Raw genomic sequence first — 21,588 nt, 5'->3', positions numbered from 1 at the left:
TCGTCCCAGAGAACCAAAGATATGAGTATTTCAATATTCAATTTGGGTATGAGTATATATATATATATATATATATATATATATATATATATATATATATATATATATATATATATATATATATATATATATATATATATATATTTTTGTAGAAATATATTTTCTTATTATACATCAATCTTTATTTAAGAAGCTCAATGTAATTACAGAGCAATATAGAGAATAAATGACAAAAAGTTATATTCCACAATTCATGATGTTGACCATCTTATAATTTATTCCTTTAATTAAAAGGAGTAAATTATAAGATGGTCAACATCATGAATTCTGGAATATAACTTTTTGTCATTTATTCTATATTACATTTTTTGGCAATTTTATAAGTTCCAAATCTCAGCAACTATTGCTCAAAATTTAACAAATGAAGGCTTGTTGGAAAGGTAATGACCTGAATTGTTTAGTAGACTATGTGACATTTGCCCTTAAGGTCGCACAATAAGGAGATCATTTATCATCCAGAGCCTATTTTTGACACTTTTTTACAGCCATAAAATGTTTCAATCATAGTCATTCTTTTTCCTAATTTTGCATATGAATTACAAAATACCTGATATTTCCCCAAAACCTTTGTCCTTGATGGATGAGAGACTAAAAATTTCTACTATAGTTACAAATGATTTGAAATAACAGCAAGGGGAGACTTGATTCCAAATATTTCTCATATGTTATATCTCCCCTCTTTGGTTTTCATACATGAAGTAAATTTCACAGTGTATAAGGATTATTTGATACTGGAGATATTCATAATCGTACCCTATTTCCAAAAGAAGGGAGATATAACATATGAGAAATATTTGGAATCAAGTCTCCCCTTGCTGTTATTTCAGATCATTTGAAACCATAGCAGCAAGTTTTAGTCTCCTCTCCCTCAAGGCTAAAGGTTTTGGGGAAATATATAGAGTGGTGCTAAAAAGAAAGTCAGCACTTGTAATGTTTTCGAAATCTGCAAATTTAAGCTAAATTGAATGTAACTATTTAACCCTATACCTTATTTGATTCGCCTTTTATTCCTCTATAATTTTACCTGTTCGTATTTGAATTTAATTGAAGTATCCTAGTGTTCACACTAATTTAAAAAATTCATACTTCAATGACATTATGAAAAATGCAGCATCAAACATTATCAAACTGCATCAAACTAGGGAAAGAAATAAAATATTGTTCACCATCCCAGCTATATACTCTAACAATCCACACTCTTGCACAATTGTGGACTTCTTTGTAGATCATTAGATGGACTGAAATGTCACCTGCGACTCAGTTATAAAGTTAAGACAAAGTTGTCAGAACTTCATATGTCGAAATTGACAGGAAAGGCCATATATATATATATATATATATATATATATATATATATATATATTATATATACACATAATTGCAAGGATGATACATATACCGTACTTTGGGATAATTGTGTGAAATCCGGGTGTAATTGTGCCAATTAAAAAAAAGTGCTCTTATATATGTGGTTACCAAAAGAGCACTTTTAGTTAGTTAGTACAATTACCCCAAAGTACGGTACATACGAGGGGCTTGCAATAAGTAATGCCCCTGACCCACTTCCAATTGTCTGATCTAGCTGAAATTTTGCATGTGCAATGATTTATATCTCTACGGGTTATGTGGCAAATTACAGCTCTGAACTAATTGTGGTTTCTGTTTTACAGGTGTTTGAACTGAGTCAGGTGTGAAATAGAGCCTGTTGAATGTTGAGCAGTGATCCGGTTTTTGTATTTGAAAGGACGCACACCGCAGGAGACTTTTGATGAAATGAAAGAAACTCATGGTGATAATGCCCCATCATATGACCTTGTAAAACGCTGGCATCGTGAATTCAAACATGGCCGGAAGTCTGTGGAAACAGCTCCCACCCTAGTCGCCCCCACCCCTTCTGCCATTGATGAGGCATCTGTCCGTCAAGTTAAGGCTGCCATTTTGGAAGATTGGCGCATTACTATTCGCCAAATAGCCCAAGATGTCAAGATTAGTACAGGGTCTGTGGAAACTATTATTCATGACCATTTGCATATGCATAAGGTGTCTGCCAGATGGATTCCCAGGTTGCTCACACCATTCCAGAAACGAGAATGTGTCGAATGCTCAAGGATGAATTTGGAGATGCCAAGAAGATAAGTCAAAGTTTTCAAAAGACTGATTACATAGGACGAAACATGGGTCCATCACTATGATCCAGAGACCAAAGACCAGTCAATGCAATAGAAGCACTTGGACTCACCACCTCCAAAGACGCCACGGGTGCAGCCCTCCGCTGGCAAGGTCATGCTCACAGTCTTTTGGGACCAGGACGGAGTAGTGATGACAGATTTTCTGGTAAAGGGTACCACAATTACAGGAGCCTATTATGCTTCACTTTTGAGAAAATTAAGGGAAGCTATCAAAATCAAGAGGCAGGGCAAGATCAGCAAAGGTACCCTCCTCCTGCAGGACAATGCTCTGGTCCACAACTCGCATGTCGCCAGATCAGAAGCTCGGGCGTGATTATGAAATCCTTCCCCATCCTCCCTACTCTCCTGACCTTGCACCCTCTGACTTTCACCTCTTCCCAGCCATGAAGTTGTTTTTGAAAGGAAAGCGTTTCCCAGATGATGCAGCCTTGATTTCTGAAGTCACGTCGTGGTTGGAAGACCAACCGGGGGTGTTCTACAAAAACGGTCTCCAGAGCTGCATCAAACGATGGGAGAAATGCATAACTCTGGGTGGTTCCTATGTAGAGAAAGACTAATAACTGTGCCAAGTTTTGTTGCTCTACTGCTATGGGAAGTGGTTCAGGGGCATTAATTATTGCACACCCCTCGTATGTGGATAATAATTCAAAATATTATTAATTGATTATTTATATCTCCCTTTCGGGTTTTGCTCCTTTAAGATAAATAAAATAAGTAGTTGAATCAAAGCTAAAAATGTGAGTTCCTGTCCATGTGATTTGTCAAACACTGTAAGACGGTTTACTATGTGTCTGTCTGAAAAAGATGTAAAAAGATTAATTTCTCCTCTTTCCACATAGCAACTAATTTCACTAAATGATGAGTGACCCAACAGGTCAGTTGGTTGTCTACCTTGGTATGCCAAATCCAAATCCAATTTGTTCCACAGAAACACTTTCACTTCAGATGTTGGCAACCTTCATGTGATCCCTCTTCAAAGTATCCAATATTTTTATAGTAATAAATTTTAACTAGAAAAATATCTGGGAAACCAATGCCTACGATAGAATTATTTTATTCATACTAAATGAATAAATCTATAATTGTTTTTCATGATGCAAGTTCAGAATTCAACCTAATTAAAAAGAACAACAAAAAATACTGCAAAATCTTTATGATGCATATACTCATCACAGAAAGAAAATGTCATATTCTAAAAAAAAAACAAAAAAAAAACAATTTGATAAATTAGTTCGGCACTTGTACAGTTTAATCAAGACATTGAAAAATGAAAACATCAAAAAAAAAAAAAGGTTATATTGTACGTATCCGTTTTGAACTGTAAGATCTCAAAAAAAAAAAAAAAAAATTCACTTAATTGGATAGGGCAGTTTTTTTTTTTTACAGCGGAAAAACATGTTTTTATGAGAGCGCGTTGAAGTCAGCAATCTTGGAATTTTTTGAACATGCCACGGGGAGATAACTCAATTTAAAATGCCGACACTCCCTCCCCATCTTTAATACTAGCTTTTCTTCCTAAAAATCAAGCCTTTTGCTTGGTATCATAACAAATTGTTTTTTCGCTGTAAAAAATAAAAAAAATAAAAACTACTTGATGAAATAAAGTGAAATTTTTTTTCGGAGGACTTTGTTCCATAATGGATATGTACATTTTAAATTTTTTTTCAATATTTTCATTTTTCAATGTCTTGATTAAACTGTACAAGTACCGTTTTTTAACTAAGAAAAACCAATTTTATGACAAAATGAGAACAATAGCTTCATCTACCATATTTGATAAAGAGAGACAGCTCAACTTAATTCAAACTACCAAAATTTTAAAATCAGGCTAGTAATGGCTACAATAAACTATTAATCACTAAAACTTGTAAAAATTTGATTTTTGATATATAAAGCTTCTTACAGTTTCACTGTCTTCAGATTCCACTCTGTGCGGTTTTGTTTAATCACTTGTTTCCAAGTTTTCTTTGGCTAGTCAAGCTTCCTGCAATTTAAGACATTACTGCTTCTGCAAAGGTTTTTTATCCAGAAGGATGACTATACAAATGTAATAGATTCTTCCTTAGGACAACCTTCATGCTAGACAGTGCAGCATTTTCAGGTAACTCTTCTCACCTGACATGTTGGATCCATCTGATCATGGATCTGTTATTGTGCTGCAGACGGACAAAGGAGGACTGAGTGAGGGATCAGCATTCATTACCATATATTATGATGTTCCTGACACAGCTGTTCTACAATTTACTCTGGATGATGTTATGAGAGGTAACAGAAATAAGAATAATTTTTTTGGGGAGTGTTCTATTTAAAAGAACAGAAAAAAAAAAAAAAAAAAAATGAATCACAGCTGCTGTACAATTTACTCCGGATGTCGAGAGAGATATCACATGTTATCAGAGGCAACAGAATATAAGAAAAATTTTTCTGAGGGGTATTATATTAAGAAGCACAAAAAAAACCAAAAAAAAATGAATGAAGAATTACCTTGTAATTAAGGAATGTTGTTAGATACAACAGCAGAACATCACTAGCTGCAATATATTAAAAACATATTTATAAACAATATACACATTAAACAATGCTTTAAGTAAACTACATTAACCTCTTATTCATAAGTAAATATATTTGAATATCTATTAACATTTTTGGTGTTTATTATCACCAATAAACACCAAAAATGTTAATAGATATTCAAATATATTAAATTATCACCAATTTAAAACCAACACATTTCAGGTGACGACATTATTACATACTCACGTGTCATGACAAAATTAGTATAAATTCCCCCAAAAATGATCCAGTAAAAAAAAAAAAAAAAAATTAGCCACAATTATGATCTGGAGTGGATTCATTTAAAGGTAGCAGACTCATAATTTAAGTCAAGGGTTATATCTCCACTGTTTGTCATACTGAATTGGTTGCACAACTGTTCCACAATGAAACATACAATAAAACTCAATAGTTCAGTAAATTCTATTTTTACTTGTAATTATTTTTCTACTGGATCATTTTTTTGTAATTTTTAAAATTCATACTAGTTCAACATGATATGAAAGTAGGTAATAATGTTTACACCTGTAAGGTGTTGTTTTTTAAAAGATTACCAATGCAAACAAGCATTGCTTTTCTATTTTAACTAGTGTTGGTAGATATTTACTTGCTGCCCACCTCAGCAAGATGCGACACAAGGTCAGAAAGTGGGGATGCACAGCCAGCACTCCTAAAAGAGAAGGCACTCTGATCTGGCAGAAATTGCCCCCCCCCCTCATTGGCAATCTCCGGTAGAGAGGCCTCAGGCAAAAAAAGCAAAAAATCTTGCCTCACCCAAAAGTTAGGTGGCAAGGTCTGGGAGGGTGGCTCTCTTGGGTAATACCCAAGCAAAGTACCTCAGTCTGACAGGTACTGGGCCAGGTTTTTTTTTTAAATTCTTTTTACGTATCATTATGGTGCTGCCTGGAATGCGATTTTCAATTTTGTCCCATACTGTATAAGCACCAATTAATTTTCTAATGTTCATTGGTACTAATGATAAAATGATTTGATTTTAAACTGCAAGTAAAACTAAAATTCAGATAAAAATAGCTTGTAAAAAATGGCACAAGTAGCAAAAAAAAAATGGCACACATGAAAATTTCATTTTCATTCATCAAAAATCTTGGATACAATACATGAAAAGAAAACATTTAAAAGTTTTTTCAAATTAAAATATTATATCTACATTTAAAAGTAGGGAGAGGCTCTTTCTCTCTGCTAACCCTTTTCCATAGAAAAAGAAAAAAAAGAAAAAAGTTTTAAGTGATTTTAGAATCAAAGTCAATAATTATATCAGAATCGGGGAAACATATTAGAATCACCCTTCACATGATGAATTCTACATGAACAGAACAGTTTTCAACCACTTTGAATCATTTTATAATACTATTAAACCTTGTGTCTAGAATCCTTATTTCAATTTTGACTATAATCTATTACGTGATTTTGATTATAGAAAATGTCTGAAATTTAAGGTGACTTTAGAAGAGATTGAAAATTCAGGGAATCTTTCTTTATTGGTGTCTGAAAACTAGGGATAAACTTTAATACAAATCTGAACTATTTGAATTTTCTAATGGAACATTGTGCACATATTATTATGTCCCACTTAAAACCATTTAAACAATATTAACAGAATACAAACAAACCTTTCTGTCGTCCGAAAAAGACACAGAGACGAGTGAATCCGTTTTCCAGTAGAGTTTGTTTCACAATATTGTCTTGATCACGGAGTAACAGCTCGACTTTTTGTTGTATGATTTCTTGCAAAGCTTGCAGCTCGGTATCATAGCTGACCTGTCCCAAGAAGAAAGCAAAAGTCAGAAACAAATCTTTTTATCTTGTATGTTAGTCGTACAACATTCACCCTAGGTGGGTTGAATAGGTTTCCTCCAGAAGAGGAAGTGTCAACGAAATATTAAATTCACAGGCAGTCTCCAGTCGACTATAATCTTTTTATCTACTCATAATATAATGAGCATTTTCTGTGTGTGTGTGTTTGTTTGTCTGTCTGTCAATCCCAATTTTTGTAAACATATTGTGGAGTATGTTTTATTGCGATAACAAAATATCATAATTTTCTTTATGAAAGGAAAATATCATATTAATAGTAAATAAATAAATAAGTTTATCTGCTGTGCAAAGGTCTAGGAATTGTTCACCAAGGAACACAATAGAAAGCTAAAATAGGATTGTTAATCAAGGTGAGGCAAGGATGGACACAAAGGACCAAACAATAAAGGTTGATATGTTTAGAATTAGTTTGGGCAGATTTAGGAATGGCAATGAGTTTTGTGACAGTTTATGACAGTATGGTACAGTTGAAGCAGTTGCGAGTTTGATTCAGTTGAAGATAAGTCAAGGCTTGGAGTAGATTGAGATTATTTGATGTCAACTGATGACAAAAAGGCCTTGTCAGACTATGGAATTTAGCATGTAGAGGGTCGATGGTGTCAGTCAGTCTCTCACTCACTCACTCACTCACTCACTCACTCACTCACTCACTCACACTCTCACACACACGCACACACACACACACACACACACAATATTTGCAGAATTTTGTTTGTTTTATTATTTTTATACTCATGTACCCATGCGTGCTCTCTTGGCAGCTGCCAATATGAAAGACAACGACGACACATCCAGAAGAAAAAACAAAGGAGAAGAAGACTATGGAAATAATGTTGGAGCCAGCATTTGTTATCGAGCAGGGTACCATGTGCTTTTGTTAATACAGACTTCAGGTTGGCACAATGAGTGGACAATCACAACTTGTACAATGAATGTGTGAGAAGACAAGGTGTACTGCTTGGCTGAACAACATTGTTTTTAGTCTTCTCCTTTGTCTTCTCTTCTGGCTGTGTCGTGTTTGTCCCTCACATTGGCGTTGAGGGGAGGGTGTACACAGGTATAAAAAATAAAACGATTCCAAAGAAAACAATGAAACACATTCTGTAGATGTCAGTTGGGCATTTGATTGTGTGTGTAACACAATAGTGGGAAACCACCCTATAAGTGCTAACGTTCACATCTTATTTTTTCTGTCGGGCTGAGTTCGTCAGTTGATATCAGCTTATCTTGATCTCCCGAAGTTTTTCCGATCTTGTCCAAACTGCAACCTGCCTTCAACTGAGTCAAACTTCTAACTCTCGTTAATTGTCACAAACCCAAGACTGTTCACAAACTGCTCCTAACCATCATAAAATAGTCGCAAAACTCATTGCCACTAAAATTAACTCCAAAATATATTGACCGAACTTTTGTTCCTGTTATTACCACAACCAGATTAACAATCCTATTTTAGCTTCCTTTTGTGTGCCTTTGTGAACAACTTTATATCAATTGTTCAAACAATAATACCACATGATAGTAACACATAGCTTTGAATGCAGAAGACAAATGTGATTGAAGAATCATGTCTGCAAATGTTCAAATTGATGACCATTATTTAACTGTGGATGCCAGTTGAATACGAGGTGCATGTGTGACATCATGGGAAATAAGCTTCTAAGGTTCAAGATCACATCTATATAGTTCATCAGTCGGTTGATCAATTCATCTCCTCATCTTGACCCCCCCCCTAAAGCTTTTCCGATTTTCAATGTGTCTTCAACTGTGTCTAACTCAAAACTCTCATCAATTGTTACTATTGTTAACCATCATAAACCAAAGACAATCCACAAACTAAATTTCAATATATCTCTGATCATTTTGTCCAAAAATAACTGCCACACCTTGCTTAACAATATTTTTACTTTCTTATATATACCTTTGTGAACAACTTCCTCTCTCCATTGTTCTGCTGATAAACTTATTTCCTCTTTGGTTATAAAACACATAAAACTGCCTATAAACTAGCTCTAAATATGTATCTACCTTTGTTCGGTCCTATGTCCCAAAATAACTGCCACTCCTTGCTTAACAATATTTTTTTCTTTCTTGTGTGTACCTTTGTGAACAACTTCCTCTCCATTGTTCTGCTGATAAACTTAGTGAATGGAAGAGTTCATAGGATGGACACTTCATAACATTTATTTTTCTTATTTGTACCATATTTTAAAATATCAAATAGAAAATGCCTACACTGTTATGGCTGTCAAACTTGAAATCGAAAATTTTCAGTTTTAATACCTTGCAAGACCCCCCCAAAAAAAAATTTTGAAAATTTTTTTCGCCAATATTCTGCATTGGATTCATCCTTACGGCAGTGTTTAATTTGTTAAGTTATATAAGAGTATAAATTTGCGATATATATTTCAATTTTGTTAAGATGAATTTGCAGTACTTGTTCGAAATAATGACGAATTTCAATAATGAATTTGAACTATAGATGTTGTGTTAAAATTAGTAACATATCCCAAAATTATGACAAATGATAGAATTGAAAATTGTTTTACTGAAATAATAAACAGAAGAGTTTTTATGATAGCAGGAGTGGTAAATGCATGAAATCAGGAGAGTTCAAAGTAATAATGGCAGATTATGAAATTGTGAAATTGTGAGAGTACATGTTTTCTGTAATAATGTTGTAATATGTTACTGATTTTTACATAATCAAGTAAATAACATTGCTTTTAGTTGAAATTCAATTTTTTCATTTTCGTTATTCTGAAATGTGCTCTAATTTCCATTTATAAAAATTTGAATTTATTATTTGTTAATAATTATTTTTTTTATATATTTTTTTTATTAATTGGATTGTTTGAACTATTTTTTTTTATTACAATTTCACCCCAAACAAGGCACAATACCACTTTGATGTTGGGGGTTACTATCTGGGATATAAGTTGCAAGGATAGTATGTAGGGAGTTGAGCAGCAAGATGTTTGTTTACATTGGACTTGAACTTCTGCATGTCAGTACAGTTGGGGAAGCAGGAACCCGGAAAGTGAATTCCAAAGTCTAGCAGTTCTGGGGAAGAAACAATTAAAGTAGTAGGCTTTCTGACATCTGGGGATCTCTCGTGTGTAGGGGTGGGACTTTGCTTTGCTGCTTGTCGGGTTTGTCAGAGGTATTTATGTTGATAGAGTTCAAGGGCTTGTAGTTCGTTAGAGCATCTATCATTAAAATATTTGTAAAACAGGCAGAGGGATGCAACATTTTGTTGATGGGACAGAGGTTGAAGCTTAGCTGACAGTTTAAGACCTATTAGGTTGGTGACTCTATTTTAAACCCTGTCCAGGAGTGAGAGACTAGTAGCAGATGCACCAGCCCAAATGTGACAACAATACTCCATACATGGGCGAATGGCGGCCTTGTAGAGATACAGGATACTTTCAGGCATAAGTAACTTTTTCCACAATGTTTCGGCCGATGTAACCTCCGACCATCACACTGGATATAATTGGTGAATGGTGAAAAATTGTCTGTTTTTTGCTTTCCCAACGAACATAGCTGTCAGAAATTCAAAACGCAAATAGCGCCAAGTGTATTTCTTTTTTTTTTTTTAATAAATCTAGGTCCATTCCGTTTTTTGATATGATGTTTGTATATTTTTTTATAGGAGAATTAATAATTATTTCGATTATTGGGACTATAAATAATGAAAAATAATTCAGTAGATATGCTAGATGTATTTTTAACAACAACAATAAAAAAAAGCAAAAAAACCCAAAACATCCACATTCTAACATTTTGTGTTTAAAAATGTTGTACCATTAATTAAAATAAGGAGAGATAAATCAGTTTGTCATACTGAATTGGCCACATTCAAGCATATGATAAAACTCGATAAATGCTATTTTACTTATAATCATTTTTTAAATTTATACTAATTTTGACATAACACACATGTAATAATGTTTTCGCTTGAAATGTGTTGGTTTAAAAGATCATCAATCTACACAAGCAACAAGATTTTTATATATTAAATAGATAAAAAATAATAAAATTGAAACTTATTTTGTTTTTTTTTTACAACAGAACTATTTAGTATATATAATAATACAAAAAAAAAAGATTAAATGTTACCGGATATTCAGTACTGTACTGGACACTGTCTTGACTAGATTCCTCTGGATCTGCCAAATGAACCATGTCTAAAACTCTATAAGATAAAAAGAACTCTTTTTATTATCATAATATAATAAATAAATAAATAAATAAATAAAGTGATATTCTTTTTTTTGTAATTATTTATTTGATTAAAAAAATGGGCAATTTCTCCAATTTTGATGGCAATAAAAATATGGAAGGGTCGAGCATTTGTTGATCCTCATTTTTCCAAATGTTCAAAGTAAGTTTTTATCAAATTTAACCAAGATTATCTTTAATGAAACCAGACATAAAACTTCCGGTGACAAATGAATATTAACTCCTAGACAGATTGTAGACAGTTAAAAAAGCCTTGTTCCCTCTCACTACCCCCTTTCATATTTGGCATTTCCAAAAATCATATTCGGATTTCCAAAAATCACATAAATTGATCAAGTACTTCTTTTTATGATTTTTTAGCAAGTAAAGAGTTTTGTAATTATTTTAAATACAAACAAAACCTATGTTGTCGAATTGAATTGTTACCCTTGAATTTTGGCAAATTTTAAAACAATATAGCCATTCCCAGCCTTCTAAGATTTTATTTTCTTAATTAAAAAAAATAACACTTGATCAATTTAAGTAAATTTTGGAATATTACATCTTTGCTCTATGACAAGTATGTACATCATAAAAAGATTTTTCTGTATTTTTTTTTTTTTTAAATTCAATTGAGTATTAGATAAAAAAACAGATTTTTATTTATTTTGATTTTTTAGGGATGGGAGGGGGGGGTCTGGCCTTGCACCTGAAATTCCACTAAAAAGCTGAGAAATGGCATCCATTTTTTTAAAGGCTATAACTTCATTCATGCAAGATAGTTATGGTTCTTAACATTACCGAAGCAAATCAACAAAGAAAAAAAAAAAGGAATTAAAAAAAAAAATATGAATAAATAGAAATTATACCTGAGTGCAATTTCAGCAAGTTGTGCAATGTTTTCTGCATAAGCGGCTCGTACCAATGTAACAGGATCTTGTGTTAGGGCAGACTGGAAGCAAATAAGTTGAGTAAAAAAAATAAAAATAAATTAAAAAAAAAAAAAAAGGGTAAATGCAAATAAAATTTTTTTAAAAGTTAATTAAATTAAAGTAGATAAAAATAAAAATAAAGTAAATAAAATAAAGTTAAATGAAAATAAAGATATGAACTAAATATGAATAAAAATAAGATAAATTAAAAAATAAAATAAAAATAAAAGAAAATAAAGTAAAATGAATATCAATAAAATCATTAAAAATACAAATCAAAATAAAGTAAAATGAAATGAAATGAAATAAAATTAAATATAAATGACTAATAAATAAATGAAAATAAAATATAAATAAATAAAAAACAAACAAAAATGAAAGTAAATAAAATAAAAGTAAAAAAAAAAAATCAAGATAAATCCAATATAATAAAAATACAAAAATATAAAATTAAAATAAAAGTAATAAAATAAATGAATTAAAAATAAACATAAGTAAATAAACCCAAAATAATGAATAAAAACAGACAACATAAACAACAAAAAATAAATAAAAAGTAAGAATAAACAAAACAAATAAACACAAACAACATAAAATAAATAAACACAAACATTAAAATAAATAAAAATAAGCAAAAATAAACAAACAAGTAAAGATTGCATTTACTTTCTACAGCAAAAAGATGTGGTACAAGGTTGGAAGGTGATAAAAACCAACACCCTACGAGGGGACACTTTGTTTAGGTACAAAAATCACAGAGGACAGCATGGTCAGTTCTCACTGATAAGAGAGGCTAAACTGGCAGGCAATAACTCCCCTTGAAAGAGGAGGTAATGCTTTTGAGGGTAAACTCCCAAGTACCAAACAAGACTATACTCTAATAAAAGAAAGATCTAGTCCCTAGCAATGCTGTCCCTAGGTTGTCAGAAGGATATATAAGGAACATGGTCAGTGAAAAATCACTGAAAATGGTGGAAAACCAACTCCAAATATGTTATCAGGAAACGTATGACTGACATTGTCCTAGATAGCTGAAAATTAAATCAGGGTGGACCTGAAAGGGAATCCCCACCCCTACCCACCCAATTTTAACCAGTATTCTGCAGTTGGTATTTTTTTTATGACCTAACCCTGCGTAGTATAAACGCTCCCAACCTCCCCATGTTAAGAATAGCTTTCTGAATAAACACTCAAACCTGGAAAACTAGACTACATACTAAAACATATTATAAAAATTCTAGGGAGGGGGTGATTCTCATTCAGATCTGCTTATATCAGTTTCTATGTTAGACCATCACCGGCATTTTGACCAAGTTTGGTGACTATTGGTCAGGTGATGTGGATGTTAAGTTGTACACCAACAAACAAAGTTGACCAAAAACATAACTTCTTTGGTGGAGTCAACATCATAATTATCATCATATTCAGTTTAGCGTACATTTTTTTATCTGGCGAGGGAACCATATCTACAGAGTCATTATACAGCATGATACCATTAACACACCAGTTCTCATTCGATCGCTGAAGTAACAGTAAGTCTAGTCAATGGCTATTTGGGAGGTGTGTGCAATTTAAGGATGAAAACTGATCAAGTCCATGATTTTAGAATCCAGCTATCATAATTCTTTTTATAAGTTTTCGATTACTTTTTAATTGTGTTTTAAAACCTAAACTTAATCTCTAAAAGGAAAATATATAATTTTACATGTGGGGGGGAAAAAAAAAGTTACAATGAAAAATGTTTTCAAGGCAGCTACAAAAACTCCAAAGTTCAGCTAAATTTCAAAGTTAAATAAGTTAATTGCAAAAATCCCTTAAAATAATAAATATTAAGTTTTCTGGGACTATTTCAAAGGTAATTAGTAAAGAAAAGTCTTAAGATACTGATTTAAAAAAAACAAAAAAACTTGTTTTTATTACTAAAAAAATGCTTAATTATCCCTCAAAAGGTGAGTTTAATAGTAGAAATCGGCCTTGGCAAACAAAAAGTTGATGTGAAGAATTTCTATGGAAGCCCAAAATATCAATTTTATAAAATTTATAGAGAAATTTGGTAATTGCACATAAAGCCAGACCCTAACTTTCAAACATACCAGCAGGGGGCGTCTGCGTCTGTCAATTGAGGTATGGAAGCACAAAATGAATACAATTTTCAAATATATTTTATGCTTATTTTTTTTTCTACTCCCTTATAATTAAAATATATAAATCTATCTTTTGAAGTTTCGCAACCAACCTTAACTTCTTCAGCCATGCTACTACCATGCTACTACATCCCCCTCACCGGTAAATGGCTTCACCCTGTCATTGTTTAGTCATTTTTTGGGCCATGATAACAGCTAGAATAGCTTGAAGTGGTGAAATTTAAGTTTAAAACTGCTGAATATCGTTTCGTAAACAAAAAAAAAAAAAAAAATCTGTCATTCTTTTCTTCCTCTGACACACGAGTTAACCATATGAAAAAAATAATCTGCCGTTCTTTCTCCCACTGATATGCAAAGTACGTACAAAATGACTGAGTGAGCAAAAAAAAAAAAAAATCCTCTTCAAAGAAATATGAGCTTTTTATATGCTCAAATTCGACATATGCAAATCAAAACGCAGTCAAATTTGAGCGTATGTCGCCTTTTTGCCACCCTTGATCACTTGTTTCCGTGATTGTTGTCACACTTTTTTTTTATCAATTAATTTTTTATTATACATCTACCACTAGCCTCTCCCTCTTGGGTAGGGTCCAAAAAAAGTTTTCAACATAATAGGTCTCACTTTGTCAACTAAGCTGCAACCTCTGTCTCATCGCCACAATGTCGCATCACTGTGTCTGTTTTATAAATATTTTAATGGAATGTGTTCTGATGAACTCTTTATACTTTGCCCCCTTGACATACATATCCCTGACAAACATGCTTAGCAACAAAATCACACCCCTTCACTGTTGAGGTCTTTAAATGCCAGAAAGCTTTCTATTCTAAGAGTTTCTTACCTCGAGTAGCTAGACTTTGGAATTCCCTTCCTGCTACCCACTTCCCTGACTGTACTGATATGCAAAAGTTTAAATGCAATGTAAACCAACATCTTGTGAATCTTTCTTAGGCATGATCCCAAATAGTAGCCCCTTACGTCCAAGTGGTAAAATGTCTTGTTAGGGGTGAACGCGAGTTAAAAAAAAAACCCAAAAAAAACAAAAAAAACAAACTTTAGTAAAGGTTTTTTTTTTTTTTTTTTTTTACAAAGGCATCACCACATTATCAAGGCCCAGAGGCCACTCAAGGATAAGGGTTAAAGAGTGTACAGTAGAAATTGGTCAATATAGTAATCATTAGTAATGAAAATTTGGTAAATTTAATAACTTATATGGAACGGCTCATCAAGAACTTATTTACTTTAGACTTGAACACAACCATATTGTAGTCAGCCGGAAAGCAGGAAAACGGAAGACAATTCCACAGGCGTGCAGTTCTAAGAAAGAAGCTTTGTTCATGGAATCTACGTTTAGGTTTAGCCACAGATAAAGAGTGGGGGAAATTATTGATAGTGTTTACAGCTAGACGAGTGTTTCTTGTGAAAGTTTGGCGAGGGGGGACCAAAGATTGAAGCTCAGTTGAACACTTTCCATGAAAATAACGATACATCAGAGACAAACTCGCAACATCTCTTCTGTGAGATAGAGGTTGCAAGGAGGAGAAAAGGACATCTCCTACGAGGCTACGAAGTCTATTTTGAACTCTATCAAGGCAGGACAAGTCCTTTCTAGCAGCTCCTGCCCAGATGTGGCAACAGTATTCCATCCTTGGACGTACCTGGCTCTTATATAGGTAGAGAATAGCATCAGCAGTGAGATATCTACTGGATCGATAGAAAGATCCCACCATTTTTCCAGCGGCCTTGGCAACAGATTTGATATACGTGTTCCATTTAAGATCAGGAGTAATGGTCAAGCCCAGAAGCTTGTCAAAACTTGAGGCCTCCTGAAGATGAGAGCCATTCATTTCAATTGATGACAAATGTGGATTAGAATGTTGATGATGTAAAGAGAGAAGCTTGGTTTTAGATGCATTAAAAGTAACCAGCCACTCCTTTCCCCATTGTACTACGTGCTCAAGATCAGAGGAGAGAGAATTGGAGAGAACTTGCTCGTTTACTGTCTTAGATGTGGTACCATAAATGGTAGTGTCGTCAGCATAAATGTCTACAAATGATGTAAGGATATGATTTGGAAGATCATTAATGTAGATCAGGAAAAGAGTTGGGCCCAGGATGGATCCCTGAGGGACACCGGCATTAATACTGTGAGCTTCTGATTTTTGCCCCTCAACTACTACTCTTATGAACCTATCAGAAAGAAATGATTTAATAATTGAGAAGACTTTTCCAGCTATACCATAGCTAGCGATCTTATGAAGTAAACCTTTATGCCATACCCTATCAAAGGCTTTAGATATGTCAAGAGCAATTGCTCTAGAAAGATTGCCACCGTCGAGAGATTTGCTAATCCTATGCGATATAACTGTAATGACATCTGCTGTAGATCTAGCAGAACGGAAACCATATTGAGTGTCACTAAGAAGGTTATTTTTGTTGAGATGTTTGATTACTTCTGTATTTAACACAGATTCTAGCAACTTACTCATGACGCACAGGAGACTTATTGGCCTGTACTGAGAGGGGGATGAGCGATCACCTGAATTCTTAAATACAGGGCATACTGATGAGGTTTTCCAGGGAGATGGGAAACTATTCTCCTTAAGACAACGTTTAAACAGTTTTGTAAGTATGGGCGCTAATTCAGGTTGAAGTTTTTTGAGTACTATAATTGGAATACCATCAGGGCCAGTTGCTTTACTCGAATCAAGGTTTTTGATTAGCTTCGCAACATCACGTACAGATATACGTATATCACATAGCGTGTTTTCTGATACAGGAGGAAATATTGGGGGTTGGCGGTCTTGGTCGCAAAGGGTAGAATTTGCTGCAAAGTTCTTGACAAAGAGTTTGGCTTTGTCTGATGCTGACGAGATTACCTCAGGTCCATTGATAATAGTTGGGATGGAGCACACGCTTCTGTTCAGGATTCTGTTTGCTATTTGCCAAAACTGGTGGGAACCAAGCCGCTGCTCAGCTACTTTGGACTTAACAGATTGAGCATACAACTCTCTTGCGTTCCTTATTACTTTCTTACAATGGTTGCTGGCAGTCCTGAAAACGGCTTTAGTTTCCATACATCTATTACGTTTGAAGCAGTGGAAAAAGTGATTTCTGTGCGCAATGGCAGCAGCACATTCTGGAGAGAACCATGGCTGGCTGTTAGGTTTTTTCTGAAACTTTTTAGAGGGTATGAAATGGTCAATACCTACAATTAACCATTCAGTTAGGTCTAATACTATAGAGGACACATCCTTTTTAAACATGGAATGCAGAGGTAGATCAGATATAAATGTACGGAAGCTATCCCAGTCAGCCTTAGTGTATCGATATACTGTACGATGAAGAGGTACATCTGGGGACTTATTACATTTCATTTTTATCTTAATTGATACAACAGAGTGGTCGGAAGATCCAAGAGGCGACAGAACAGAAACTGAACATAGTTCAGGGCAAGTTGTGAGAAAAAGGTCTAGTAGGCTCGCATACTGGCCATCATTATCGGGCACACGGGTAGGTTCCTGAACAATCTGAGTGAGGTCATAGGCAATGGAGAAATCATGACAGAACCTCCCCTCATCATCGGTCTTGTTTGAGTGGGTCAACCATTCAACGTTGTGAACATTGAAGTCTCCACATACGTGAATGTTAGCTGAAGGATAAGTAGAAAGGACTTGGTCAATTTTCTCAGATATGCTTTGAAAGATAGTAACTCCACTGTTGTGGGGGCGATAGAGAGTAAATATAAATGCAGTAGTGTGAGCTAAAGCAACCCGGAAGCACATATAGGGTAAGTTAGGATCTTCCCTGGAGATGTCCCTCCCACATGGAAAGCTATCTTTAATATAGGCACATATTCCATGCCCATGGCGATCTTGGGGGTCAGATTTAGAAGTTAAGTTAGAGTATCCTGAAATTGCAAACTCATCTAGGGAAATAGCCTGTCCAATGCCAGTTTCACTTAAAAATAAAAGGTCTGGTTTAGTCTCCTGTAATTGGGTTTCAACCTCTGGAAGGTTAGAACGAAGACCCCTGATGTTGGAGAAGGAGACATGGTAGTAGGGGTCTACGTTGGAAGTTGGGGAACCGGGTTTAATCGTGTATTTTTTCTTGAAACTTGTCATGATGAAATTTTGGAATTTGTGGACTAGGTCGACAGATTTACTTAGAGCAGGACAGAGAGGGGAAATTAAGAGAGAAAAAGAAACGAAGAATTTTTTTTTATTTTTTATTTGTAGTTAATGATAAGGTAAAGCCGTAACAATTACCCACTAGTATGGCATCGAGAGGCCCCACCAGAAGCTACTGCATGGTCCAGAATCCATTCACCAAATGGCAATACAGCAGCCCCAGTACTTTGCACCTGCTGATAGGACAGCCTCCTTAGTGGTTAATCCAAGGTTCGGGTCCCTGACTATCAGGTGGGCTTTGTTTTCATAAAATAAATTTTTCATAAAGATTAAGAAAAACATAATGGGTTCATTATATTCTGTGATCGTTAATTAATAAATACTGAAAATTTCATAAAAATTGGTTGCTTTCCTGAATTTTAGTCCTTTTTAAAGTCCAAGAAGGGGTCAAAAAGTTTATACATTTTGGGAATATGTCATTCATTTTGCACATACCTTGATTATTTTTTTAGATAACCAAGCGCTATATGTAGTAGGACGTCGATACCTCCCGGTGCAAAAACCTAACATCGTCATCTCTCTTAACTAGGATATACATGTGACCAGGGACTGCTTGTGAATTTGATATTCCCTAAACACTTCCCCCCCTTTGGTGGAAGCCAGTTCAACATGTCTAGAGTGAATGTTGCTAGCTGGCTGGACACTACGTGTGGAGTTGAGCAGCGAGATGTCTGTTCACATTACATTTAAACTTCTACATGTAAGTAGTGTCAGGGAAACAGGAGATCAGAAGAGAATTTCAAAGTCTAGTAGTTCAAAGAAAGAAACTATTTCTAGCATCTAGGGATCTGTACATTGAAAGGAAGGGATTTTGCTGCTTGCCATGTTAGTCAAGGATATGTACGTCGGGGGGGGAGCACAAGTGCTATCAGTTTGTCATAGCAGCACATTCCATTAAAATATTTGTAAAACAGGTAGAGGCAGTGGCGGCTCGTGCCTAAGATTAGTGGGGGTGCTGTTATAAAGAAAACACCTATTTTTTTTAATATTGTGTAAAAATAAAACAAACATAAAATTATACATAATTTATACGTATGCACACGTAAAAATACAATAACTTAAAGGAATCCTAAATAGATGTAAATATTTTACTTATTACATTCATTTGAAAGTAAACTCCATTCTTCTTGTTTTAATTTGTGAGAAAAGATTGATAATTTTCTCCTTAACTTCTGAATGACTGCTGAAGAACTTTTTTATCAATTGAAAGCACTGCAAGTTCATTTAGTCTTTCGCAACCCATGGTGTTCCTTAGAAAAGTTTTTATTCTTTTCAGAGTTGAAAAACAACGTTCTATCTCTTATGTAGTCATGGGAATTGTCAAGATAATTTTTATGGGTTTTGTGATTTCACTAAGAACATCGTTTAAATTGTTTTCCAAAATAAATTTCAGGAGATCAATTACTTTGCAATACTCATGGATATCTGACCTACTATAAAATATTTCTAGCTCAGTTTCAAACTTTTCTTTGTCAATCATGGAATATGCTTCAGTTGTCAAGGATATCTCTTCTGTAGGTAGTTTTTTTTTTCTTAAAACTAGCAAAGCTTATCTTGTTAAACAATTTAGCAAGTATTAAATGTTTAGTTGAAGAATATCTGTCCGTTATATCAACAGATATATAGTCACACAGTTCTTTAGCTTCGCCCTTGAGTGTTTGTGAAGAATTTTCACAGTATTTGGTGTTTCTTATCTCTAAAATAGCAGTTTTGAAATTTGTTATGTATACATTGACTTTATATATGCTAATTTCCCGAGAAATAATTTCAACATGAGACATAATTTTATGAAATAGCTCAAACCAAAATATGAAATTTTCATCGTTCAAATATTTCAGAATTCCTGTCGCTTCTGCAACGTTCTCATCTACATATGATGTTGACTGAATTTCAGTGACAGTTTTTTTATGCTTGAACATTTTCATGAACTCTATTTATGTATGTTAAAGTTCCACCTTGTGGCAGATACACGTAGAATGCTTACATCCAGATGCTTCTTGAAAAATGGACAGACGCTGTGGTGATCTAGAAAAGAAAGTCGGAATAGCCAAAATGTTAGAGATAAATATTCTAGCATTTCGTGTAATGCTTGCTGTATTCCTCATTATTAAATTAAGTTGATGCGCATAACAGTGAGTGAAATGCGCATTACTATAAACTGCTTTTATTTTCGCCTGAGCACCAGCTTTTTTGCCTTTCATGACATTTGCATCATCAAATGTCTGAGCTATCAGTTTTTGGCGATTCCCTTGAAGGATTATATCCAATTGTTGTAGAATACATTTTGATATCCTATCAGCGGTTTGGTTTTCTGGAATAAAGAATCCCCAAATGCGTTCAAGTATTTTTTCATCCAAGACGTACCGTAAAACAATGATCATTTGTGTATGTTCAGACACATCTGTTATTTCATCAGCCATGACAGCTACAAAGGAAGCTTTGCTAATTTCTGCCCTTATTTCATTATGGTATATTTGTAAAAGACAGTCAAGTATGTCATTCTGAATAGTCTTGGAAACACCTTTGAAGACATTACTGGTTTCTAAGTGATTCTTTAAATCTGGATCTAATTAAGATGCAAAATTTAAAAATCCTCTAAATACACTTGGATTTACTGAATCATCTTTTTCATCATGTCCTCGTGAGGGAGTTTCAAAGTTCCCACAAAAGAAAATACAATCTATTATTTTAGATAAAATTTAACGGTTCTTCTTAACATTCATGTTATGATGATTGATTGAAAGTCTGCAGGCCTCACTAAGTTTTGCTTTAATATTTATGGTCCCCAAAATTGATAGGGAAACTACATTGTCAACGTGCTTCTCATGCTTTTCAGTTCTATCTTTCATTTTGCTAATAGTTCTGAAACTATCTTTTGTCCATGTTACATCACCCCCTAACAACAAACAAGGAAAGCAGAACAATGCCTTTTTTAGTTCACAGCCGCAAAGCTAACTTTTCCGTTGGTACCATTAAAGCTACGAATATACACTTTGTTGTTGCTAATGCCTGGCTGAAATATTTGAATATCAGGCGTTGAACGGCTTCTTTTCTTAATTACAACTTTATCATGGAGAGACTGCTGTGAAAATTCAATCTGTTGAAGTTCATTTACCGTCGCAGAAGTTATTTCTTGGGGGTGCAAGGAGACCATGGTTAAATTCTTTTTATATCAATTGTATTGGGAAAGGTAAGTACTAGGTAGTCTATTAGTAGAATATCAATTAGGGTAGAAGGAATACAATGTTTATGTAATCCTCTTTTTGCGATTCAACTGAACCGGAAGTTCTAACTGAGTTGAATCATACTTTTATAACTTTTAGGTCACAGATTTTTATTAACGAAAAAAGTTTTACTATTTAACAACGATTTTATTTATAAAAAGCTTATTGTTAATTAAAAATAGGCATATAAAAAAATAAGCTTGTCATTAAAATTGCTTTTTTTAATACAAATATTTTTAAC

At 33.9% G+C, this 21,588-nt stretch overlaps 1 protein-coding gene across 1 annotated transcript in view; it reads right to left on the bottom strand.

Annotated features, from left to right (window-relative positions):
* Positions 1-21,588, bottom strand: part of LOC145268329 (phosphoinositide 3-kinase regulatory subunit 4-like) — a 126,318-nt gene that overhangs the window by 54,279 nt on the left and 50,451 nt on the right. The window contains exons 14-17 of the mRNA XM_080123819.1: positions 11,729-11,811; positions 10,758-10,833; positions 6,434-6,581; positions 4,734-4,780 (exon numbers count right to left, since the gene is read on the bottom strand). Coding sequence (XP_079979945.1) covers positions 4,734-4,780; positions 6,434-6,581; positions 10,758-10,833; positions 11,729-11,811 — 354 coding nt within the window. The remainder of the gene's footprint in view (positions 1-4,733; positions 4,781-6,433; positions 6,582-10,757; positions 10,834-11,728; positions 11,812-21,588) is intronic.

This window comes from Euprymna scolopes, chromosome 43 (assembly GCF_053919585.1).
Source record: "Euprymna scolopes isolate OS-2025 chromosome 43, ASM5391958v1, whole genome shotgun sequence".
Taxonomy (NCBI): domain Eukaryota; kingdom Metazoa; phylum Mollusca; class Cephalopoda; order Sepiida; family Sepiolidae; genus Euprymna; species Euprymna scolopes.
Note: the sequence above shows the minus strand (reverse complement) of the source record. Positions and strands in the feature narration are given on the sequence as shown.